Source organism: Callionymus lyra, chromosome 11 (assembly GCF_982586985.1).
Source record: "Callionymus lyra chromosome 11, fCalLyr1.hap1.1, whole genome shotgun sequence".
NCBI lineage: Eukaryota > Metazoa > Chordata > Actinopteri > Syngnathiformes > Callionymidae > Callionymus > Callionymus lyra.
In genome coordinates, this window is record NC_141828.1 from 116613 (window position 1) to 144399 (window position 27787).

The 27787-nt window shown below is 38.7% G+C and overlaps 2 protein-coding genes across 4 annotated transcripts; one reads left to right on the forward strand and one right to left on the reverse strand.

The window, feature by feature from the left end:
• The first annotated feature begins 1137 nt into the window (after positions 1–1137).
• LOC148068861 (VIP peptides-like) lies at positions 1138–3333 on the forward strand. Its single transcript, XM_087802714.1, has 5 exons — positions 1138–1228; positions 1466–1570; positions 2448–2573; positions 2856–2970; positions 3034–3333. The coding sequence occupies exons 1-5, from the start codon at positions 1146–1148 to the stop codon at positions 3040–3042; spliced, it is 438 nt and encodes a 145-aa protein (XP_087658840.1). The 5' UTR covers positions 1138–1145; the 3' UTR covers positions 3043–3333.
• A 6784-nt stretch (positions 3334–10117) lies between these two features.
• Positions 10118–27787, reverse strand: LOC148068862 (pantothenate kinase 1-like). 3 transcript variants are annotated; one of them, XM_087802417.1, is made up of 8 exons: positions 27259–27787; positions 18960–19106; positions 17723–17928; positions 17392–17645; positions 15633–15809; positions 14703–14826; positions 13379–13504; positions 10118–12979 (listed from the first exon to the last, which is right to left on the reverse strand). In XM_087802417.1, the coding sequence occupies exons 1-8, from the start codon at positions 27527–27529 to the stop codon at positions 12920–12922; spliced, it is 1365 nt and encodes a 454-aa protein (XP_087658543.1). In that variant the 5' UTR covers positions 27530–27787; the 3' UTR covers positions 10118–12919. The 3 variants fall into 3 exon arrangements, with proteins under 3 accessions (XP_087658543.1, XP_087658545.1, XP_087658544.1); XM_087802419.1 differs by lacking the exon at positions 27259–27787 and adding an exon at positions 26655–26812; XM_087802418.1 differs by lacking the exon at positions 27259–27787 and adding an exon at positions 26625–26805.

Below are 27787 nucleotides of genomic sequence, written 5' to 3' on the forward strand. Positions count from 1 at the left end.
TTTGATTTTTTGTTTATAATTATTTTAAAGTTTAGATTTCATTCGCTTTTTTTGTCGGAACTTGAAAATATTTCCATTTTGCTTGTTTTTTAAAATCTAGAATTAGTATAGATCTAGATTAAAGAATACTCAAACCGTTTCCTTATTTTTCAATTGTTGTCTTTATCTTTTTCTGCGTTTAATTCTAACAATTATTGAATTAAATAACCCAAGCGTTTTTAGTTGCACTAATTTTAAATTATGAATTGTGAATATTTTTAATTATATATAATATTAGCCTCGTATTGAGTATTAATTGTTTTACATTTTTACTTTTTATTCTTTTATAACAATTATTTTTAATGATCCAAAATATGTTGCAAGCCGGTTAGACGGAAAAAAAAATCTATTTGTATTTTTTTATGGATATCTTCTTTGTTTTATTGATTATATGATATTTTCTATTTGTCATATTTTGAGTTTGTGTTTAAAATAAGTTGACACTTTCTGTAAAGTTACTACATTTATTAAAACAGTTTTTAATCGTTTTTTATTTCCCATAAAATGTTTATTTTATTTGAACTTTTTTACGCAGTGAGAAAAATGTAATTGATCAACATCTTCCTTTTTCGATTGACATGTTTTATTGATTCGTAGAAACTGTTTTGTTCTTAAAACACTTTATTATGAACTTAAATATATTGTGTCTATATTAAGTATATTCATACACTTTTCTTTGTGTAAAACAAACAAACAAAACATACTTCACGTGACTCACATTTACCTTTTCTCATATTACCTCAGATGTTCATTATAACTGTCATCATTTTACCGTTTAACCCGCAGCACAACATAATTTAACATTATAACTATTTCTGCTTTTTTAATTTTGTGGTTTTTTTTACCTCTCTTGAAATCCTTTTATCATGTTTTATTGTGTTTCCGACATAATAATCTGTATTTCTAAAATCTGTTATGTTCCATATTTAATTGAATACTTTCATTATTTTATTCTTTTTAATATTTGTTTCATTTATGAATGTGATTTCATTCAAACGCATCTTAAACTCTGATCAGATGTTTTGTCAGAATCTTCTCACCTGTCCTTGTAAACGCCGACACATGAGAACCTACAGAATGCTATTCTCCTCCTCAGGTGCACAGCAATGTTACAGCGCTCCGGCCCCCAGATCCTCCTCCTGTTAGCCCTGTGCAGTGTGACTCTGAGTCTGCCATACACGTCCATGAGGTGAGTCTGGGCTTCCAGGTGACATGATGTGGTCTGCATGCTGTCGTGACGGATGCGAGCCGGCGACATCCAGCTCCCGGTCTAGATGTCAAAGGTCATATTCTGTACATACAGACCCCGAGGCTGCGAACGTAAAGACACTTTAGCTAAATAAGTGAAGATAAGTTTGACATTCAGATGTTTTTTCTGTGTGTGATTCAATTAGTCACAGGACGAATGTTCTAACTTTTCTCGCAGACCCGCCAGACATGCGGACGGACTCTTCACCAGCGGGTACAGCAAGCTCCTGGGGCAGCTGTCAGCAAGGAGATACTTGGAGTCGCTGATTGGGAAGCGCGTCAGGTCCGTAATTACCGGTGATTCACCGTGAAAGTAGCAGGGCTTCGGTCGGATGGAAAATAAACAGAGTTACATCCAGATTCAGATGTTTATAAAAAAACATGTGTTGACCATTTCTTGTAGCAGGAAAAAAATATTATATCAGTATTTTCACGTGGATACATTTAATTTTTATGTTTCTGTGACCATGGGTATGATTCGCAGCTTGTTGGGAGGAAACCACGGGGCAGATCCAGGGCAGGCTAGAGAGATTTTATCATTGGTTGTCATGGAAAAATGTCATTTTCGCATTATTTTATTATTTTCATCCCAAAGGTTAAAAAGTTAAAAAAGATCAGTGGAATAACAAGAGGAGGTTCATATACAAGCAATATATATATACTGTATATATTTTTTAATTCAGAGATTTACAGTTAACAGTTATAATCATGTGATCCTTCTTTCTGGTCTTTGTCAGCCACATTTTGTATTCAATGATTTATTTTAGGACAAACAACACTCATTTATCTTGGTGACTTAATTATTCTAAATATTAAAGAAGAGTTTAAGGGTCAAATATATATTGATTTATACAAATGTATATTCATCATTACTTGTCGTATAAGAAGACAAACACTTGAGTCATGAACACACGTCTGTCAGAAAGTTTGTAGGATTTATTGCTGGATTTGTGGTGTTTTTATGGATCAAGAGCATCTTTAAATTAATGGCTGATAGAGTTTGACTGTGTGAGTCATTGGGACTTAAAAATTAAAACAGAAAAATAAATAATGACAAATTCGTTCCATGAACTGCTTTATTTAAAAAATGAATCACGATGAATGATTTTATTTCCACAACGATGAACATCATGTGGATTTTTTTCAACATGTTTTTGCAGTGACGAGCTGATGGAGGAGCCGGTGAAGCGACATTCCGACGCCATTTTCACAGACAACTACAGTCGCTTCCGCAAACAGATGGCCGTCAAGAAATACCTGAACTCGGTTCTAACGGGGAAGAGAAGGTAGGAACTGACGTATGGTCTCTCCTGGAGTTCAACCAACGCCTTCAAGACAGAAATGACTGAATTAATCTTAATCTTAGAATCAAAAAACATCTTATATGGCTATAAATAAATAGATAAATAGATATTTAAATATACTTCTGTTATTTATAATAATATACATGTTGTATCTATACTTGTTTATATTCAGGACAGTAGAAATGATTAATAAAGTCTAATTTTGAGAAGTGTAAACATGTTTTTCTTCAAATAAATTGATTTTTTATTGAACTGTCAAAACAGCCTAGAAGATCCTGGAGCCGCTGGAGACGCGGACGAGTCGAGAGACGAACCGAACACCTTCCAGGAGAGCTACGATGACATCAACGTAGATCATCTCCTGAACAACTTTCAGCTGGTGAGAACATATATATATTATACATTCCACTGTTTCACACTTTTGTTTTGAATCTGTTTTCAGCCACTTTGAGGAGTTGAAGACAAAAAACAACCTTGAATCATCTCCACTCAACCATCTCTGAAAATTAAAACAACATCAGCGTTTGATTCCAGCTCTTCTCTTCGAGATGATCGCCCTCAACCCTCCACGGAACTTCCCGGCGGTCGGAGCCACAGAGCCTTCTGTGTCCACTTATCATGGACCGACTCTGAGTAAAACTTGTCCTGGAATATTTGACATTAGGTTTACTTCAATGATTCAAATGATACAAATATAAAAACCTCCTTGTGAAATACACACCAATCGAACTATGATACGGGAGAGTTGAATTTCTTCATATTACACACAAAAATCTCTTTCAATTCAACTTCATTTAGAGTGTCTTATCGTAACAAAGTTATCTCACGTGTACAGACTCACACATTACAGTTTCTTTAAGACAATATTGGAGAAAAAACTTCATCACGATTCATAAACTAAACAAAGCAAATAAGTCAATGAAAAAGGTACGATTGTAGCATAAGATTTGGCTGAAATAGCAGACGTTTGGCTCAAGCTTATCATTATATATTTATTTTTTCCCGATGGACAAATACCAGTCGAGGTACGATTAACAAATAAGGTAAGGTAAGGTAAGGTAAGGTAAAACTTTATTGATCCCTCAGGAGGTCTCCTTTGGGAAATTGTTTTTTACCAATAGCCAGCAATTTTTCATAAACAATAAAAAATAATACATAAAAATTAAAATAAGAAGAACATAAAGAGGAAGAACAAGATGACACAATCTAAGTCTAAAGACAAAGACAAAGAACATAGGTCAAGGAAAGAAAAACAACAAAGACAAAGATACAGAGACTAACATGGAACAGAACATCCAGATACTTTCACTCCACTCCTGCCCCCGAACTCAGAATTGTACAATTTAATAGCCCGAGGGATGAATGAGTCCCTGAGTCTATTTGTTTTGCACCTGGGTAGGAGCATTCGTGCACTCATTCTGCTTCTCTGCTCACTGATGACAGTGTTCAGAGGATGACTGTCATCATCCATGATGGACAGTAGTTTGTTCAATGATATCCTCTCAGCAACTGTCACCAGTGAGTCCATGTCTCTTCATGTAGAGTTTGTCTCAGTCCTACAGTCATTTTGACTCTTGTAATGCTAAAAAATACATTGTTGAAGATTCAAAATCATCCATAGATGACGTGTCAAACAAGTCATTTTCTGTGGCCGAGCGGATGGTTTAGCTCGTATCAGATCTAAATAAGATCAGGAACACGAGATGATGGATGTCAACAAGTAAACAGCGACGTCTTTCACTGGTTAAACTGGTGTTGAACGAAGAGAACACAGATCGTTCAGATTAAACCTGCAATATTTATCAGACTCTCACTCCCTGTCACAGTAAATAAACCAATTATTAACCTGCGACTCAAACTATTTCAAGATGTTGCCCTTTTTTCTGATTACGAGCAAAAGAAGATCTTTTTTCTGTTACAGAAAAATAATTGAATGAAAGGAATTCATACATTCTTACACTCTGTTGCTCAAAGGTTTGTCTAAATCACCCGAGAAACTGTTGTTCAGCTGATCTGTGAAAGAGACAAATCTTTCTGGATTATTGCTACCTGACATTTATACACACGAGTAAAAGAAAATCGTTAAAAAACTTAAGAAAACGAGACAGTATTGGATGTAACCACAGCAGGCTTCGGTCCGTTTAAAGTTATTTTGCACAGTTTCCACAAACATCCCTACGATGAATCATGTCCTTCACTTCAGATTCACCGGGACAAGTTTTACCAGAACAAAATCTGCCGGAGCGTAATTGATGGAGAGCGGCTCGGAGACGACGGAGGACCAGAGAGAGAGAGGTTTTTTTCACTTTCTACCCCTCCACATATATCGCCCAGCATACGCCGCCTTCAGTGCATATAGTGACGTCCACCACTCGCCAAATAATAAAGATGTTGGTTTATTTTTCAACGCGAGTCCATTTGTCTGGAGTTTGTTTCTCACACGCTGACGGTGAATCTCAACGGAGAGTAAGACACAAGAATAGTTCCTGGAGTGAGACCCGAGTGAAGGGCGAACACTGTCGTCGTAGATCACGTCCGCCTTGTTGGGTCACTCGCTCTAAGATCCTGGTGATGCTTCTCCAGGTCGTTCACTTCTCAACAATTACTAGAAACCGAACAAACAACGACGTCCTCCATTGATCTTATTGACCAGAAGATTTGAAGGTGGGTCACCGGACGAGTGGGTTGAGGATGAGACACAGAGGTACTTTCAGGGATGCAGGGAGCTGTAGGCGGACAATGGGTGACCGGGAAGGCCCATAAACAAATGTTTTTGTGGTATCCCTTGTGTTGTCTCTGGATCAAGGGGAACGACCTCCACCACTGGATATGTATTTATGGAAGCCAGGGAGGTCATTCACCTTTGACCCAGAGACGACACATGGAAACTGTGTCTATAAACGATTAATATCACAACACAATTTATAGTTTATAATCCATGTGTTTGTGTCGTTTACACTATTGTAACAGTTTATTTTGGTGTCTAAACAAGAAGGATGTGTCTCACCTGCAGTTCATACAGAATTCTGAGCCGCTCTAGTAGAAGAACTCACATTTCTCCTTCAAACTCTTCACTGGCTGCCAGTTTCTTTCAGGATCATTTTAAAATTATGGTTCTTACTTTCAGATCTATTCATGGTCAGACCTTCCATCAGTGATCTGATCCAGACTTACACCCCAGCTCGGGCTCTGAGGTCTGTGGATCAGAATCTACTGATGGTTCCTGAACTTCCGGACCAGAGGAGAGAAATCCTTCCAGACTGTTGCTCCTAAGCTTTGGAACCATCTCTGTGTTTGATGATCTACTGACTCCTTCAAGAAACATCTGTGTTTGATGATCTACTGACTCCTTCAAGAACCATCTCTGTGTTTGATGATCTACTGACTCCTTCAAGAAACATCTGTGTTTGATGATCTACTGACTCCTTCAAGAAACATCTGTGTTTGATGATCTACTGACTCCTTCAAGAAACATCTGTGTTTGATGATCTACTGACTCCTTCAAGAAACATCTGTGTTTGATGATCTACTGACTCCTTCAAGAAACATCTGTGTTTGATGATCTACTGACTCCTTCAAGAAACATCTCTGTGTTTGATGATCTACTGACTCCTTCAAGAAACATCTGTGTTTGATGATCTACTGACTCCTTGAAGAAACATGTGTTTGATGATCTACTGACTCCTTCAAATAACATCTGTGTTTGATGATCTACTGACTCCTTCAAGAAACATCTGTGTTTGATTATCTACTGACTCCTTCAAGAAACATCTGTGTTTTATGATCTACTGACTCCTTCAAGAAACATCTGTGTTTGATGATCTACTGACTCCTTCAAGAAACATCTGTGTTTGATGATCTACTGACTTCTTCAAGAAACATCTGTGTTTGATGATCTACTGACTCCTTCAAGAAACATCTGTGTTTGATGATCTACTGACTCCTTCAAGAAACATCTGTGTTTGATGATCTACTGACTCCTTCAAGAAACATGTGTTTGATGATCTACTGACTCCTTCAAGAAACATCTGTGTTTGATGATCTACTGACTCCTTCAACAAACATCTGTGTTTAATGATCTACTGACTCCTTCAAGAAACATCTGTGTTTGATGATCTACTGACTCCTTCAAGAAACATCTGTGTTTGATGATCTACTGACTCCTTCAAGAAACATCTCTGTGTTTGATGATCTACTGACTCCTTCAAGAAACATCTGTGTTTGATGATCTACTGACTCCTTGAAGAAACATCTGTGTTTGATGATCTACTGACTCCTTCAAGAAACATCCGTGTTTGATGATCTACTGACTCCTTCAAGAAACATCTGTGTTTGATGATCTACTGACTTCTTCAAGAAACATCTGTGTTTGATGATCTACTGACTCCTTCAAGAAACATCTGTGTTTGATGATCTACTGACTCCTTCAAGAAACATCTGTGTTTGATGATCTACTGACTCCTTCAAGAAACATCTGTGTTTGATGATCTACTGACTCCTTCAAGAAACATCTCTGTGTTTGATGATCTACTGACTCCTTCAAGAAACATCTGTGTTTGATGATCTACTGACTCCTTGAAGAAACATCTGTGTTTGATGATCTACTGACTCCTTCAAGAAACATCTGTGTTTGATGATCTACTGACTCCTTCAAGAAACATCTGTATTTGATGATCTACTGACTCCTTCAAGAAACATCTGTGTTTGATGATCTACTGACTCCTTCAAGAAACATCTGTGTTTGATGATCTACTGACTCCTTCAAGAAACATCTCTGTGTTTGATGATCTACTGACTCCTTGAAGAAACATCTGTGTTTGATGATCTACTGACTCCTTCAAGAAACATCTGTGTTTGATGATCTACTGACTCCTTCAAGAAACATCTGTGTTTGATGATCTACTGACTCCTTCAAGAAACATCTGTGTTTGATGATCTACTGACTCCTTCAAGAAACATCTGTGTTTGATGATCTACTGACTCCTTCAAGAAACATCTCAAGGCACTTTTATTTGTTGTGTTGTGTTGATCTTTCAAAGCATGATTTAAAACAGGAACCTTCTTGTCCAGTTTAAGATTTATTTCATGTACAAGGCAGAAACATGTCGCGGTTGATTGACAGCAGTAGCAGCAGATCCACACACCAGAGCCGGTATTTCCCAAAAACTCCGGGACTACAAACAAGTTAAAGGCGACTACATCCAGCAGACGGGTTCGTGAGGAACACCAGGTTCTTATATCTGACGTCATCGAAGATACAAAGACCCACGAGCGGGAAAAAACAAGGGAATCATTTTGTCGCCGAGACGCCTGCTGGGAAAGTCCTTGTGGGGGAACCGGACTCGTGGAGCTACCAACAGAGATGTTGCTGGTGTAGATCTCACTATTTACAGAACTCTGGACAATCAAACACTCTAGCGTGGGAACGTCCAGCTAGCCTGGAGTTGAGAAGGCAGGAAGGATTATGGAGTTAATGGTTCATGCGTTTAATAGAGGCCAGAAGACTTCGTCCACACGTCCAAAATGTTGTTTTTCTCTTAGTAAAACTTACAGAACGTTTGTATCGTTTCATCAAAATGATCTGAAAGTCATCGAAGTTTGTGACAAATTGACAGATTCTAAGGATGAGAAGATGTTCATGCAGACGTTGGTCCCTCGTGATGGTTGATCTAAAACTGTTTTTCTTTACATTTTCATCTGCTTTAGTCAAAATCCTTTTGTTTTCGATGGTCATGAAGAAAATAAACACATTGTTGAAAATATAAATGAAGACTTCAGGATATAAAAGTTCATTTATCCAAATATGGAAGTACGTCAGTGTTTACATTTAGAAAATATTGAAACTTTTAATTTCTTGATTGAAATGTTTGACGGAACTTAATCATTTTAATTGAATAATTGAATTCAATCATTTCAACAGTGAATTTATTTGTTTTTTTTTTCTTTTTACAAATTTTAATTAAACCAATTTGATCATTTTTTAAATGATTACGTTGTTTTAACGTCTAATTCCAACCAAAACATTTTAGAAATTATTTTATTTAGTAGCCATTTCAACTCAATATAACAATGTTGACACTAATAATAATAATTTCAAATTAAAAGTTTCAAAATTTGACATGTTAAATCCACCCGTTCGACTGACATACGTCCATTTTGGTGTCTTGTTAAATGAAAAGCAGACATTTTAGGTGGAAAAATTAAAATAAATCCGAGGCGTGTGGACGCAGTCGAGGACAAGGAGTCAAGGTCAGACCACAAAGTTGCATATTCCCCGTGAACGACCCCCGACTCTGAGAAAAAATCGCCCGATAATTAAAGATGGAGTCGTCGTACAACCCGGATCGTTTCTCCAAGCACGACACTGTCCAGAGACACATCACATGGTCCCGGTTAAAAACAAAACCAATAAAAAGCACCAGTGGCTAAACTGTAACCATCGAGTTCTCATGACGGAAGAAGTTTCATTGTTCATATGAAATGTTTGCGCTAACAGTCGTAGCTTTTCACTTTTCACTCTTCTCATTTAAATATTTAAATCCGATTCCAACCGTTGTGTGACCACAGGTGTCTGATGATTTAAAGCGACTTTTTAGAAAGGAAGGTTTTTACATATTAAAGGACGAAGTGGTGCTTGTATGTATGACAACAGGCTTGATACGCCTAATGGGAGGGCCGGCTCTGCAGGTGGTCAAGGTTGTCAGTCTACGTGTTTTTTTCCATTTAAAAGATGCCATTTGCTGGTATTTTCCTTTAACATCTCCCTCAACGTTTTCATTTACTTCGAGCATCTGCCTTTTCTGGGATTTTCCATCTCTTAACATTAGCTTTGTTAGCTCCGCTAGCCATGCTAATGTTCGTTAGCTCTAAGCGTCGCAAACAAACCGAGGCCATTGAACGGAGGATAAAAGGTTAACTGGGGGAATAAAACATGGATATTTGCAGTGTTTAATCTTCCCCTGTATACATGTAGAAAATACAGCAACAAATGTTGTGTATTGAAAGTTGAGACAGTGATACAAATCTTCAGCTGCTCCTCCCGAATCGCTATAAAATGACGGCACTTTAGTTGTTTTCTTGAACAAAGGGAGGTCAGTTTGTTTTTGAGGACAATATTTTAGGCAGCGTGTCTTTTTATGAGATTGGAATTTTCACCAAATATCTCCCGTAGCACACTGACCATTTCCTTATTTCTTTATCCGAGAAATAACGCTGAGAAATGTGGTCATAAAGGAAGTAAGTCATTTGTATTTATAGAGCATTTTTCCAGACCAGGGTCACAAAGCGCTTAAACAATCAAAACAATATTCAATAAAGTATAAAGAGGTGCGTCAAAAACCTTGTTAACAATTCAGATTTGATATGAACGATGAAACCTTTTGTTGTAATTGTTTTAGTGAACACATGGATGTCCTGACACCACACACACACACACTCTCACACACACACACACACACATACAAAAATATGACAATCAGCTCAAAGTACTTTTTGAACTTGTGACATTCCCATCAGAGTCTGGCACATGGTTTTTAGAATATATTATCTCCACAAATGTACAATTGTATCACCATAAACAGAACAAATATATTACAACTCTGAGCATTCATTGCTAGAGAGATACCTTTAAAAAAAAAAAAAACTCAAATTAAGTTAAAAATCAGACTCATGATAAATTAGTCTTCTGTTACACACTGTGTGATTCCGGTTGTTGCATTTTGTTACGACTTGGTGCAGGGATGTGGAACCGTATCATCGACTTTGACTCGTCAGTCGTCAGCATCATCATCACTGTACGAACGTCAGGATATATTGCAGAGAAAGAATCTTTCAACAGTGACTCAACTGGTCCATCAGTGGCTTCTACGTACACAACAGTATTTTCGACATCATTTTTTTCTCTCCATCGAAAAAAGTACCGAACGCGGATTCCTTTTAAAAGGTTCTACTAGACCAGGACCGTGATGTTCTTCAGGAAACCCTGGCGCGAGGAAAAAAAAGGGGTTAAAAACCAAAGTTAAAACGGCTGAAGGTTCCTAAAACAAAAGTTGCCGCTAACATAGTGGATCAATCACACAGTGTATCTCAGATGGTGGTTACTTCCTTTTTTCTCTCCGAACAATCGGTTCTGTTGGGCCACAAACTCACATTAGTCAAGACTGGCCAAAGAATAAAAACAAAGACAAATAAAAAATAAAAATACAATACTAGTAATTCTCTATGGAAGTTTACAAGACTGTACACGTTTAGTGCTCGACTTTTATAAACAAACTGCATCAGTAGGAGTCGACGTGGTCAAGGCTTTGAGATTTGTCACTGCACTGCGTTCATGGCAGGAATAAGTACCGGCGAGACGGAAACATCAGAAAAACAAAACAAACAAAAAAAGGACACACAGGCGGCGTCGGTACACGTGAACGAAGGCAGGGAAGGCGAAGAAGAGCAAAGAGTCGTCGACGGGTCAGATTCCTCTGCTACGAAGGCAAAACAAAGAGTCGGCGGATCTGTCGTGTCATCACCACTGTTAGGACATGCGGGTCGATGTGTTGGGGGTCAAAGGTCGAGGGATTGCTCACTAGCTAAACGCTGGTTTTAAATTGAAAAGTTGTTTAAATGATCAGAGGGAAACCAGAGGGATAGTGTCTGGTATGATGGCGATCATTAAAACTCACAACAACGGGTTCATAGTGTGTTTGTATTTTAAATACTTTGGCATCTTCCACTTAATCTCGTTGGTTGTTTTTTTTTTTTCGGTGGTCGTTGAACCGCGCGTGACGACTACGTCAACATCCTCAAAACAATCGCACATGGCTGTGAAAACTTGTTCCTGGAACCCGGGTCGGCACGTTCTCTAGTGAGCGCACAACTCAAACACACACACGACAACAAATGTGTTTCTCTTTCCCTGGAGTTCAAAGTTTGACGAGCGTAAACAGTCGGGACGCGTCGCTGCAGTTCAAGCGCCGTTAGCACGAGACGACGACACGCCGTGGATATAAGAATAACCTGAAAGATGGAAGTCAAGCGTAGAAGACGGCTGTCGAACCATCAGGATTTCTTTAGCTGACTCAGGGAACTGCACATCCTCGAATGATTTTACGACACGTAACTTATCGACCACTCTGACGAATCATTAATCCAGAACCTGGAGCCAAACCTAGAAGTCCTACACGAAGACCAGACGACTAGAAACGTCAGCATAGACCACAAAGATTTATGGCACCGCAGACCCGAAACCGATGGTGCCAAACCCTCGCAGGAGCCAAGCTCAAAAGCACTTCCTAAAGACTGGGACTTTTTTTGCTATTTTGACAAGACGTGTTAAGATTGACCAACCCTTGACATAATGGAAGCTAAGTTCTTGAGAATCTAAACTCCTGCCCGTCCGAAGGTCGATGACGCAACACAGCTGCTTTAGTCGCTCATTTGTTGGTTTTAGGTCTCAGATTAACCCTGAACACATGCGTCTGGACCGTCGCCGTTCCCAGCTGGATCCCCGTCCCTGAAGTGACCGCCCTGACCTCCGATGCCCTTTCGGCGTCCCTGGTCCGAACATATCCGTGATATAACATTTAATATTACAGCGAGGTGCGGCTTCTATTTAAGTTTAATTTGATTCAATATTTTTTCTGATGCCATGTTGTAAGTAAGGATGTTAATTTTAATTTTAAAAGTTACCTGTGTAAGTCGTCAAGCAAAACTTAATAAAAAAATGAATAAAAACTATAATCCCTTTAACATCGATGAAAGCCTAACGGTGAGTGACACGAGCAGATCCATGAAAAAGTAGTTAAAACAAAAATAAAGTTGGCAGCTGACGGAGACATTTTATAAAATAGTAAAGGCCATGAGCAGTGTTACGAGGAGATAGTTTGGCTTCAAGGGGCCGCGGTGTGCTGTTCAGCTACAGGTCACGTGGTTGGAAGAAGAACAGTATCAGTATCTCCTTTTTTTTTCCTCAAATAAATATCACATTTTGCAGATAATCTCACTGGAATGACCTTCAGCAACACCAGGGCCTACAGTAGGTCTTCACACAGTAACTCAAAGAGCAGACGGACATCTCACCACATGATGCACTCCAGGAAAAACATAAATTAATCAGGATATTAAAACCTTTCATGAGAGTGGGGGGGTGAGGGGGGAGGGGGGGGTATGTACAAGTTAAAAATGGCTTCTCAGTCTCTGTACGGATCTTAAGTGTTTTCGTTTGTAGCAGCCGCCGAGACCTTTTCGTAGGAAAAGTCGCAGCAAATAGAGTTGAAAACATCACAGCGTTACGGGGGTGATGACATCGTAAAAGACCGTAGACGTTGTGGGGTTGGGCTTCAGGGGTCCTCCGACGTCTTGAGCAGCTCCATCAGCGCACCCACCGCCCCGAAGTAACCCTGGAGGCGGAAGACACACTTGTTCAGGCGTCGCAGATGATGGTTCATCCGAGAGTTTGTATAAGAACCAGTGGAAAGTGTCGTTGGTTCAGAGGGTTCATACGGTTTCCTCACCAATTTTCAATGACCGTAACCTTTGACCCAAAAGACACCGATAATATGACACAAAAATGAATGAATATGTGCGTGTGTAGGTTAATGTACAAACGACATTTTCGGTGTCAGTTTGCATGGATGACATTTCAAATGCTAAAAGAGAATATAATATGGTAATTTGGCTTAAAAACAAAGCTTAAAAAGGAACCACTCATAGAGTATAGAAGCTCATCACAACTATGTAAGTTCAAGGTTTGAAAACTAGACATAAAAAACAAACTAGAGTTTATTCAAAGTTCGTACCTCGTGCTCCAGGAAAAGCGCCCGCAGTTGTCCCTGTGACCAGTAGTCCATGGCGTAGGCCAGAAGTTTGGTCGACACGGTGTTGATGCGCAGGAAGTTCCCGACGAACACCACACGCTCTATTTTCTGACAGAGTGACACACAACAAGCATTAAACACACAACTTGTACGAAAACACTTGTTTCAAATATTTCACTTTTCTGAATTGTTACGACTCGTACTCTTGGCAGTGGACAGGGGCCGACAAACACTGTGCTGCAGATGGAACATCTGCTATGTTAGCGAGTAACTCTGTTTATCTTTACACTTCAAACTCTGTTGAGCAACTTTATTGTCAAACAACTTCCATGACGTTTATCTTAAGCCACGTGGACGGCGCCCTCTAGTGGAAGTATTGTGTAACTCGTACTAACCAGTGACCTTCAGTGGCATATTTATAACTATGAGTAATAATAACTATGAGTGCACATAACTAAACGTATGGGAGGAGAAATGTGCTCCGGACTGCCATCTGGATCTTTTGAAGGATCCATCTCTACCAAGAGAATGTCAGCGAAAGTTGAACATAATTTCAAAATGTTTAAATTTTTTATTTTTTTGGTAATGTTATTTTAAGAGCATTGCATTATTTTTCAATATTAAGGTAAGGTAAGGTAGAACTTTATTGAGATTTATATTGATTTATTGTTTACGTATGTCTTGAATGCTTTCATTTCATAATTTAATTCAATCATTTTAATTTGATTTTCTTCGCAATTGAATTTAATCATTTTAAAATAATAGATGCAGTTATTTTTTTTCACATTTGTGTAAATATATTTTTATATAAATAATAAATAAATATGTTTTACGTGATGCAGTTTGATACTTTCCAACGACTTAAAACATACAAAAATGTTGCCACTATTATAGTAACAATCGGCACAAAGATGGGAATTCTGAGGTATTTTTGAGCATCTTGAATATTTAACAATTAATTTATTATTGATATTTTAACACATGAAAAAGTAAATAAAAAAAATCTTTGTAAATGTGCGTAAGGACTGTTGTGTTCGAGTGTAACCGGCAGATCGAGCTGCTGGTCTGAGTGCAGTGAAAGCCCTGTACAATGCTGCTTGATCGCCATGACACAAGGCAACACTGTAAAGAAGCTCACAGCACACAGAAATACTCCTCGGGGACCACGCTCAATAAACTGTCATCTTCCATGACTTTTAAGATCCTCCCTGATCGAGTCGTTCACACAACTCTACTTCCACGTGTGTGCGTATAAACTACACTTGTGTGTGTGTTTGTGTGCGTTCCTGCACGTGTGAGTCCTCACCTCGTTGACGGCGCACATGCGGGCGATGGATCCGATGTTGTTGGTGATGGTGACCAGCGTGGCTCTGGCCAGGTCCTCCTTGCTGATGCTGTCGCGTTTCTCCTTGCTCATCATGTGACCAAAGCTGGAGAAGCACAGTAAGTAAGTAAGTAATTTGTATTTATGTTGCGTTTTTTTAGACCAGGGTCACAAAGCGCTTAAACAATCAAAACAAAATAAAATAAAATATATACTTTAAAGGTCAAGATAACGATGAGAACAACACAGGATGCGTGTGGACAAGCATGTGTTCTCCAGTCACTTATCGTTTAAGGATTTCCGTAATAATATCTTTCTGCTTTACTCATTGCTGTGCAGTGAAGATAAAGGTAATCTAATCTAATCTTGGGGGGCACAACACAGTTGTTGTTGTCACGAAGGTACAGAAGTCCAATTATGTACAGGTCAAGAAACTACTTCACGTTTATTGTTAGAACTTGTTATGATCCTTACACAGAGCCGAGGAAACATTTGGCTTCAAGAAAGTAACAGCATCAAGCCAGTACACGTAGTGCCACTGGTTTGCCACTAGGTGTCTCACCGGAGCCAAAAATCAATTGATCGTTTTCAAATCCCAAACCAAAGAAAAAGAAAAAAAATGGTATTTTTGCAAATGTATGCATTATGTACCAACTATTGTTGGTACATAATGCATAGGCAACTTATTGATATGTTAATTTATTTTTAAAGAAATACATGATTAAAGTGAAAAACAATAATAGTAATAATAGTCAAGTAACAATAACTACAATACCATAAAAGTTAGTTCTCTTTCATGACCTCCGTCTACAGGTTTGTATCTCAACCCATCTATTGGATTTTAAACTGTGGTTCTTTCAAATTAGAATCCACTCAAGGGTCGGAACCCGCGCTCACAGGTGAACAACTCACCTGGACGCCACCGCTGACCCCTGCAGGCCGAAGCGCTCGTAGTCTCCTCCGTAGATGTCCTTCACCAGCTTGTCCACGTTGGTCGAGTCTCCCTTGCTGGCCATTTCCAAGGCCTCCTCGAAGGTCTCACAGCCGGTGAGCAGGCAGCAGAGCCCCAGGAATGTTCCGCCTCCCAGACTGCAGGGGGCGACAAACACCATCATGAAAATGGAACAAAATGGTCCAAAATATTATTATTATTAAGACATGTTACTATGGCTTATGTTTGGGACACATTATTGTGTGTTTAGTAGCACACACACACACACACACACACACACACACACACACACACACACACACACACACACACACACACACACACACACACACACACACACACACACACACACACACACACACACACACACACACACACACACACACACACACACACACACACACACACACACACCTATGTATATGTATATATACAAATATATACACATATAAATGTATTTATTGCATGTGTGAGAGGGAGGGGCTGAGGAAATGTACTGATCTTGTGTTTTCATCTTATCACAAAGAATCCTAACCAAAACATAATAACGATCAAAACACAACGACGAAGGAATGAAATGTTTTCAAACGAAACAAACCGAGCAGAACTGCTGAGTCTAATCTCTCTGAGCTGATCTAAGGTTGAGGCTTTAATTGCAAATTCACTGTTGGATTTAAGTCTCGACTTTGGAACCACTAGCATTGACTCGGGTGAGGAATGAGAGGTTTGTGTGGAGTTATCAGAATATTGAAGGGTTGAATTTGATATTTAAAATCTTTTTTTTTTAATCATAGAATTATTTCTTTGAATAATTGTATTAAATAATTACATCTAAAAGGGTTTAAATTGTTTAATGAACACATAGTACACAGTATGAAATTAATTCCTATTATTTAAAAAAATGTTTTGGCAAATTCAATGTTTATATTCAACATAAACATGGTCGTAGAATATTGCCACCATGATTGGTTGAAAGTTCAAGTTCAAGAACTCTTGTCTGTTGGCATAAAAATTATTCAATGCTTGAAATAAAAACACATTTTAATGAAAAAAAAATTGTAATTCAACTATTTTAACAGTCTAACAGCCCTGATAAATACTTCCCTATAATTGATCAAATCAATCATAAATTGTGTTTAAGGCTGACGTCTAACTCGTAAATCCTTTTTCAAAACGTTGTAAGTAGGCATTTTAAATATAAAATATAAATAATAACAAAAAAGCTAATAAAAAAAGCCCAGCGTCTTTCTGCAGATGACAAAACATTTTTGTTGTGCGTTGAACTGGAAGGAATTGAGGTTTGAATGGGATTTCAAGCGGTAAAGTACAGGCAGTAAAGGGTTTCCAGGTTCAAAAACCAAGCAATCACGGAAGGTTTTTTACAAATGCTGAAATATCTAAACTTTGAATGATTGTCAAGGATAACTTGTACTTGATAAATATGCAAAAAATGTTCCCTGCAAGTCATTGTTTTATCTTTTAATGGGCATTTCTGATCTCTTAGTTCCTGGTGTTCAGATCTGGTTGAAAGTTTCTGAACCAGGAACAAATCTGTTAAAAATAAGTAAGATATTGACTTAGAAGTCAGGCACGCGATGTGTGCAAACAGCAGTGGGTGTATCAGGACGGACAATTACTTTCATAGCATAGAGTATTTCTCATCCTTCTTGTTTATACAAAGGATTATTTATAAAGACTTCTGCGAGTGTGTTTTCTGACCTGGTCCCAGTGACACGTTTGTAGTTGTTCTCCGAGTAGACGGCCATGATGGAGACCCCGGAGCCGATGTTGACCAGCAGCATGGGGAAGGGGTTGTCCAGCGTGCACGGTTTCTTCACGCAGCTGTCCGTGTCCGAGGGGTTCTGGAAGTAGTAGCACTCGGGGTGTCCGTTGAAGCTGACCCGGTCCATGAACAGCAGGCCGTGGATCAGACAGTCCAGCTCGTCCAGTTTGATCAGCTCCAGGTCGGCCATCTGCAGCGAACGAACGGAGGAGATGACGCCGGCGTCGCGGATGAAACGGCAGATGGCGTCGAAACGGAAACACTCACCGTGCGGAACTCGTCCTCGAACTTGTAAGCCCCTCCCCCGGTGGCACACAGGGTCGTGTGCAGGCTGGAGAAGTTCTTGTCTCGACCCATCTGGATGAAGCGAGGCATGGCCTGCGTCGGGAAACGGATAAAGTGCAGGTTTCCTGTTCGGCCGCACATGGTCAAGTTCCTCAGCTCCAGGTGGACGTCCCGGACTCCAGTTTTACCTGGAACATCACATCACACACCAACTTTAAAAGAGTCGTCCCAGAGCTGGATTGGACTAAATAGATGAGACTCGATGCGACTTAATGCAAGTCTTTACAAGATTGATGGACACAACAGACATGGTAGAGAAAGCTTTTATATAAATTTACGAAATAAATCTTTATCTCAATCTTAACTCAGTTCCCATAATAGCAACATCTTTGAAAACTAATAAACAACACTTCTGGTTTGAAGTACACAAAACAGGTTAAGGTGCTGAAGGCAACTGTTCTAGAAGCATCTAACCACACCTTTGACTGAGCAGGCTTGTGATTATTCAAAATCTTCAGACCCATCTCAATACTTACTTAACGCTTGAATACACATTATTGTGGATGTTGCTCATTGGAGCCAAAACAATCTTGGCTTGAGGTTTTTACTTTATTTTACATCTTACTTTCGGGTCTTAAATCGGCTGAAATCCTCCACGCTAACAAGAATTAATTGCTAAAATGAGAAAGAAATAAAGGGAAATTTGTCCTTAAAAAATAAATTAAGGTGGTTGTATTTAGAGTTAATACAATAATAAATAGAAAATTAGATGTTTTACACTCTACTCTGACCTCATGAGGCCCCGGGCTGCCGGTCAATGATGGCTGCTATTGATAAGGCGACTACAAGAGAGAGAAGGATGTTGTGTAGATCACTGTTTTTCAACCACTGTGCCTTGAGAGATCGTCAGGTGTGCCGTGGGAAAATATCAAATTTTACCTAATAAGTCGAAAAACATTATTTATCTGTAAATAAAAGAGAAGAGAGCCTAGATTGGCTGCTCTGTGTGTCAATCAAATGGTTATTGGTTGACGTGCAGTCATTGATGTGATGTCAGATTTTTTTACATTTTGGGTGGTGGTGTGCCTCATGATTTATTTCAATGGAAAAAGTGTACCTTGGCTCGAAAAAGGTTGAAAAACACTGGTGTAGATACTTGGGAGGTGGAAGTGTTTGAAGACTGGAGGATTGAAAACGACAAAGTGACTTCGACACGTACCATAGGCCACATTTGAGGTGAGGTAGCGACGAATGGACTTGAGGTTTTCGACTTCCTCCTGTTCTTCTTCTGCTGTGATGTCGACTGGCTCAAAGTAAACCAGCTTGACCAGGGTGCCCCCGATGTCCATGCCAAACCAGGGAAATGCTGAGGAGGAGAAACGTGTTAAATCAAGTATTTTTTGCAGTCAAAAGCAAAAGTATATTTTGCAGTCAAAAGCAAAAGTATTTTTTGCAGTCAAAAGCAAAAGTATTTTTTGCAGTCAAAAGAAAACAACAATGAAAATGCTTGGCGTAAATATTGCATGAATGACTTTGTTTAATGGTTCTATGTTCGTTTAAATTTAGTCAAGACAAGGATTTTTCTGAATACTTTCTATAGATATCATCAGAAATGAACATGCGTCAGAGTGAAAACTGATATGTTGACAAATCACACAATGCTAAAGATTACCTGAGCAACATTATCTATGAACCTCCCATGGCTACCAGGAGGAAACTGGTATTTCTGGAAAGTCAACTGGTTTGAACATCGAGTCTACTTCGCAGCCTAATAGAAGATAGAAGGAAACAAAGGTTGCCACGGTAACATAGTTCCTTCTATTTCTATTATTCGGCCAAGTCCTGAACAATAAGCTTTTCTTCTTCAGGCAAATTTTTTATCACTTCCTAAAACCGTCCAAGTCTCTTAACCATTACTAGTTTTAAAGCTTTTAGGTATGTTGACAAGATACTGTCAACCTGTGTAACCATTATGTAGCTTATTCAATACTTTAAATATGTTTATACTGTTTACACAAAGAGACACAATTTGGATGCAACAACATCCATCACATGGCAGTGTTTTGCTCTGAAAGCCACTTAAGCCACGATTTCTGGCACAGTTTATCTCTGGATTCACAGTCCAAACTCATCGTCCAGGCATCCATTAGTGCCGGATGGTTGCTCCATAAAATACCTCACGTTCCCCGCCTAATCCTACTTTTTTTTATTTCCCGGATTGAAAGTTAAAAATAAACCCAAAGCTACAAGTGTTTTTATGAGAAATAATGCAATTACATTTTTCATTTACAATTCAATTAAGTAAGTAAGTAAGTCCGTTTGTAGTTTGTAGTGCGCTTTGCTAGTGTGACCAGGGTCACAAAGCGCTTAACCAATCAAAACAATACCCAATAAATGATATGCTTGAAAGGTCAAGACAACACCGAGACAAACACAAGAGTCTCAGAGAATCAAGGAAAAGCCTGCATGAATAAAAGTGTCTTTATTAAGTTAAATAAGCATATGGAAATTTTAATCTAATTGTGTCTAAATTCACAGTTGCACCATGGGACGACAATAACTACATTAACCGTAAAAAGATATATATGAGAGGACGAATAATATTATGACATAAATTTGATTACGCCATATCATCATAGATACATGTATACATTATTCATCTCCCAGAGAGAAATGTACATTACTGGCAGAATCTGTAGCAAGGAAATAATTAAAGTGAAATATGGTGTGAATAACAAAAATACAATATTGTTCCATATTAAAAATAAATCTGAGATTTAAGATAGAATATAAAAGAATGTTATGTATGTTACAGGTCTGGCCGTTCTGGTTGGTTCAGATACTTCCAATGACAGTGTTGTTAAGTGCTACGATCTCGAGTCTGTCTGAAGATCTTTCTATAAGGACATGGAGAGCAGTCACTAGTCAAAATATATACGGGACCAAAGAAACCCAACCAGGGCTCAGGGATCAACTTTATAGTGAGATGTATTTTGTATGCACTAAACATTTTCTTGCTGGTCATGCGCTTTCTTTTAATACGTCTTATCTGCCACACCTTGAAGGCCTGTCCCTGAAAACAGTTCATACCTCAAACCTCTTGGTGCAGGTCGGGAGAAGTTAGTCAATCATAATCCCCATATAAATATCTTTGACAGAATTATGCACAGTCCTCAGCCCATCACTGAGAGAAATGCCAACCACCAACACATTTGAGGAAAGAAATGGACAAAGAAGAAAAGAAAAAAAAAGGGCCATTAACATTTATAGTTATCGGGTTAAAAGGTTGAACACCTTGTTAAACGCGTTTACTCATTACCTGGACACACACTGTTGCGTCACAAGGTCCAAGAAACCAACGGGTTATTTAGTGACAGAAAAGATTTAGTTTATAAACTCAATGCATCACAAAAACAAATCAGGAAAATGTGAAACATGTCCAGGTTGTTGTTTAATTGGTAGTACATTAAGTTATCTTTCTGACTCATACTCTTCATTAAATGTAGCATAGATTAGCCCAAATGTACCATTTTGGTCATGAAAAATCCATAGATCCATCTGGAATTTAAAAAAGTATTCACGTCTTGAACAAGCATGTACAACTGCTTCGTAACACAAGTGAGGCTGCACGCCAGCACCGATCAACGTTACTCGAAGCATCTCACAAAGATGCACTTTGCACACACTGTTAAGCAAGCGCCGTCACAAATACACAGAGCTTGTTCATTCACATTCTATCACTGACCAGTGGAGAGCTGGTCGGTCCTCCAGCCAAAGCTATTACAAACGCTGGGTTCACCCTGAAGGTTCAACCTGGAGGTTCCACTAGTAGTCACAAGATGAATGGACTAGAATAAGTTGTTTTTTTCATACTGATACAATCCCTTGTTATACATTTTACCTCCAGACACATTTTGAGGATAATTTATTTCAAGTGACCTTGAAAATAATAGAAGATATTGATTTTCATACTTTACTGAACTTTTGAACCTTTTCATTTCTGCCAACTCAAACCCATTTGTTAACATAGATGTCCAAACTTAAATGCATGGTAACGTGTATCCATTGCAGTTGTATCGAGTTCTGAAAGTAGAACCTGTTCAATTTAAACATTTATTATCATTTGAATGCATAATTAACATTAGTACCTGTTCACCTGTGTCACATTTCTAAATGGCTCAAGTTCTTAAGATCCTTTGTAACTTAAACTTAACAACCTTTTTTTTTTTCATTTTTACCCTCATATTTTAAAGTTGCTCTTCACTTCATAGATAATGAACTAGAAAGTGACGCAAAGAGTGCCTCTATTTCGTTATGTACAGAAATCCAAATGTGGTACGTGGCAATGGCGTGACAGGGGTTCCACGACATATGAAGCAGCTAATAATGTGATAAGCAAGATGCAGCAATGGCAACATTTTGAAAATAACTTTAATTGTAACTTGTTTTAGCATTAATAAACAACAAACTAAAGACACATACAGTAGATATACCTTGAGGACACATTAGAGAATGTAAAAACGGCTCCTGCAATATAATTAACGTAATTTACAGAATCTACATATAGTAGCTGATTATTTAAATGATAGAGGTTTGACTACTAATATCCTAACTGTATTGCCAAGAAGCCAAAGAACTAGGCTTCCATTTAAAGGACGTAGCTAGGAAAGCCTTCAAAACTATAGATAATTATAGGTATTCGTACATTTTAAATCGAAGAAACTGATGCAATATTCTCTATTGGTATTCTTTCTTTGTCTGTTTATGTATAAACTTGTGGTTATTGGCAAGTTATAATCAGTGAATGTGTGTAGCAACATCTCTGAACATTGAAGTTGAGCTTCAGCTTGAGGTTAAAACATCAAATAGCTAAAAGTTTTCCAACTGACAGTCATCTTTGAAGTCAAAAGAGAAAATTGTTTGGTTAACCAATGGTTAATCAACATTATCCAAAATGTTCTAACCATGACATCGACAAGTCAGTTTTGATATTTTGACCCATCAGCCCGTTTTAAACAATCTAAACCTTGTGAGGCAAATAGCTACGCACGTACGTGACCGACTATTAATTTGTTGTCATTGACGAAGGGACTCAAAGGAATGCGAGCCATCCTCACGCACCAACAGACAAACAGGGAACATTTGGACACTAGTGTCCGCATGTTTTTTTTTTTTTTAAATCACCCTGGTCCTCTGGCATGACAATCAGAAGATTTCACAAGAGTCCAACAAAGTCCAAGTTAAGATAAGAAGTCACAAACTTGATCGGGTTATTGCACTTTATTACAGTGGATTTTTATGGTGGCCAGAAGTAGAGAAAGTGCTACGAAGGCATGTTACATCACCAGATAAAACATACTCTCACTTTCTGAGGTCCAATACATTCTTTACAGATTCTTCACCATTTTAACTGAAGAGTTAAACAGCTAGTTCAGGGTCACTCACCCTTGTGTTCACAAACTAAAATAGCAAAAGAGGGAATGATCCACTACCCAAGCTTAAAATACATTATAATCAATAATACATTTTGGACCCACAAAAGCAAACAAATGTAGTTGGCCTGACACTTTATGAATCCAAAATACATACTGTATATATGTATATAAATAAAATGTACCATATAATTATTCCATTGATTTTTTTATAAAAAGGTTTTTTAATTTATTTACACTTTCTTTTTCTTATTCTGTACTTTCAACACCACAAACAATTCCTGTTTTGTTTTTTAAATACTGGGAAGAAATGTGTTCTGATTATTATATTATAATAGGTAAAGTCTAGGATCAAAATAAAAAGTACATTTGAAATAGCAACAGGCACAAGGAGCCACATGATTGTTGTAATAACTACACGTGTTCAAGATAACAAACAACAACACTCACGGACATTTAAAATACCATCAACGACTCACACCCGGTCCTGGCTGGACATAAATAGGATCTATCAAATAATTGCATGCATGTCTATTTGCTCTATACAAATATTTGTTGTGTTGTTTCTGGAGCATATTCTTGACAAGAACCGGAAAAACCACAACATGGAGGTAAATATTAGCTAAAGGTATTACATGGTTTCATAAATATGTACTGTGTGCGTGCAAATCCTGCAGTAGCTTGAATCAGTACAGAACCATACGGGACTTAACTGAAGGCATCATAGCATTTAACAGACAAAAACAGGTAGAGAGTGTTGGAGTGGCTTTATGTAAATGAGTTTAATAGAAGGAGAGTCAAATGTATGGGAATTATTCCAAATGTGTGTGAGAACAGATACTTCCAACAATAGCCGTGAGTGTACCTGACACCGGTGGAGGTTTTATGTTTCAAACACACTCACACTAAACATGACGCACGTCAAAGGTCACTGTGACAAGGATCAGGATGAGACGCAGTAGTGCAGGATGTTTATGATCATTTAGGTGAAAGGTGTGTTGTGCAGAGACACGTGTACTTTATTCTCATCCACCACTACTCTTTGCCTTCCATTTCCACTTCTGTGATATTTGAAGAACAGAACTGTCCTAACTTTCAACCACTCATCTCATATGGCCTGATCCAGTAAGTTGTGCTTCACAAGAGGCTTCGAGACTGCTTTATACTTGTACATTAAGTGGATAAAGATGGACAACAACCATGACATCCACCGCCGTGTAAGCCTTGTAAGTAGAAGATACAATTTGTACGCATCTGTGTTTCAGTGATTGTGATTGTTAAGTGAAAGTATTAGAACTAACCTTTACTTACTAACTCAAAATGATGAGCATGAAAATACACCAATCGATGCTCATTTCCAGACATCCTAGAGAATACATGACTGTGTTGATGAAACACGAACAAACTTTATTTAATTCAATCTCGATTGAGCAACACAAAAGTCCACAAAAGTCCAACTTTTGTTGTACAGTGAGTCGATTGACTGGATATTTAGAAATTGTTGGAGGTTTCAAGAAGGATCATTTATCCATTCACTAGTTTTTTATATTTATTTACAGGATTCTGCTTTTAGGCTTTGCATTGCAACGTTTTAATAAACCGAGGGAGACAGAAGCTTCATCACAAATGTCCGATCACACCTGTACTGAGGCAGATATCGAGTGAAATGCCCTTTTCACGCTTTTGTCAACGGAACAATAACGTAACGGTTTTCACCCAGCGGCACAGAAGAGGCTCTAAATTGGTGAAACCCTTCGTTCTTCATGGTGAAACTCAACACGCCCAGTTTCCAACCATCACCCAGTAGAACAAAGACAACATTGGCTCCACCCTGCTCGGTGGCACAAACACATTGAAACTGGCAGCTGCTTTTCCATTTCCACTTTGATTTACTATTTAAGTTTCATTGAAAAATAACAATTGCAATGCACTAAAAAATTAAACTAAACTTGCAGAAAACACCTTCGCTTCATTATTTAGCATTTCAGGTTGTGTTTAACAATATTTTGATGGATGGTTGGTAAAATTTTAACATCTCAACACAGATTACTAGAGATGGGTCGAGTTTTATTTAGTACGTCTTTGGTTGGTGCAATTTGGCCTGTAAGAACGATACACGTATGTTGCTCTTACAACATTAAAGTGTCAGTGTTCAAATTATTTAAAAGGACAATGTGCGGTTACATTAAAAAAAAATTGCTGCACCAGATTTATCACAATGCTAAGTTCCATCTGTAGACCTCAAAATCAAAGTCCTCTATATATACAGTATATATATATATATATATATATATATATATATATACAGTATACACATTCTTAACTCGTATACAGGGGCGTACTAGGGTTATTCAAGGTCTTGCAAATCTGCTGTCATTTCTTTTAACCAACACTGCATACTTGATATCTTCAACATTCCATACCAGTGCAGTCAAGTTTAGATACAAACTAAAGACTTAAAATAATCATGTAAAACTTGTCCTGTGTGTTAGTTGAACAAAAAGTTTTGCAAACAACAGAGAGTAAATCAAGCTGGCGTCACAGAGACAATCACACGTCATGTTATTATTATCAAAGGCATGCCCGCGTCAGGATGGTTTTCATTGTTAATAGGTGCTTTTAAAATATGCACCTTGATTTTCCTGTTGTCCCACTGCACATTATTCTCTTGTAGCTTCAGATCAATTATCTATGTGCGCTCAAGAGCTTTCTCAGTGTTTCAGCAGGTGAGTTTCTTTTTACATTAAACCACAACATCTTAAGACACTTTTATTCCTGCAGGCTTTTCCTTGATTCCCTGTGACTCCTGTGTCTGTCTCGTGGTGTCTTGGCCTTTTAAAGTATATATTTTATTGGGTTTCGTTTTGATTGTTTAAGCGCTTTGTGACCCTGGTCTGGAAAAGCGCTATACAAATATTACTTACTTACGTTGTGACCCACCATTATCATTATTGTGCTGCATGTTTATTCTCGGCAAGATAAAGCGCTGACTAAAGTCACTACAAGTCAAACAGGATTACACGTGTTTCAAACAGAATGTATGTGAGATTAAACGCTCACGGCGTGAGGTCCGAGTAATATGTCAGAATCTGATGCTTTTAGAAAAATTCGACAGCATCCGGATTTATTCAGGATTTATGGAAGAATTTGTTTACACTGTAAATACAAGGACAATTATCACAATAACTGCTGTTTTACACTTTAGTCTCAACTTGGTGACTAACTGACAGTGGAATGTACTGAACAGTTTCCCCCAAATATTACTGTTTAGAAAATTCAGATTTCTATGTCTAAGAAAACCTTTTACCTGTGAGTATATCAAGTTTTAATAATATGAATAAAAATAAATCAAATCTGAATAGAAAAAAATAGTACATTCTTGATAACTTTATATTGCCAGACACTAAACATTTTATTAAGGCGTGTTAAAAAAAAAAACACATTTTACTAACCTTTTACATTTTGACGCGAACTGAACTTACCGGGTTTCTTCTCAATAATGAGCTTCTTGTTAAGATGCAAAATATCTGTTTCCAGCAGCATGCTTTAAGATCCTGTACTCCAAATACTATATCTTGAAAAACTATCTTCCTTCTGGTGTCACTTCGCCAGTCAAACTTTCTTCTCTACTCTTAGAATGTTGTCAAGATGATCTCAACTCTCATCACGCCGCGCGGTGGGTAAATAAGGGGGCGTGGCCACGGCTCCATTCACATTGCCTCATGGAGACAGAAGGCGCCCGCTGATTGGCCGGATGTAGCCAGGCCCACTTATCAGGAGCTTTTTCACCACATCTCTCGACCAATGGCGGCGCAGCAAATATCTGCCCGAGTTCATATACACACAGAACGATGTTTCCCTGGCGACCGCTGGTTCGACGACAATGTTGTCAAATAGATCTTAATTATTTTTATTTTATTATAGCTTTATTATCGTCGTCATACGTGGAGAACTCATCACAGTAATGAATGAAATAATACAATAAATCACGGTCGTGGATATCAATGGTCGCACGAAGGTGAAAGATGTTCACCCTTTTAAAATAAAAATAAAAAACCTTCCTCGAGAAAGTAGTCCCGCACTTACGTGGTCTGCTCCGCCGCACGGACTCCGTCCTCCGCCGTAGCCTGCACCTCTTGGCCGGGGAGCCGTTGCACTCCGCGTCCTCCCCGCGGTGGTGGTGATGGACGCCGCCGCCGCCGTCCGCGCCGCCGGACCCGTTGGCGACCACGGCGACATGGCCGTTGACCAGTCCCCCCCGCAGGCCGCTGTGCAGAAACGCTCCGGAGGCGCCTTTCTTGTCCATCAATGACTTGGCTTTATCCATGACAGCCGCTAGCTTAGCCTCTGCTAGCATAGGCGACCGAGGAGAGCGAATGCTAACGTTAGCTTAGCAAGGCTAACGATAGCAGCGGAAAGCTAGCGCTGACAGACGCCGACAAACGGACGCGTCCCTGCCGTCTGTGTCGCTTCCCTTCGCCGACGTCCACACGACGGTGAGCGGTTGCTAAACAAATCTCGACGCGTTCGGTGGTCGTGCTCAGCGCAGACGTGCAGCGATAACACGGAGAATCATTCGAGGTCACTCGCGGTCATTTCCCTACATACAGATCCA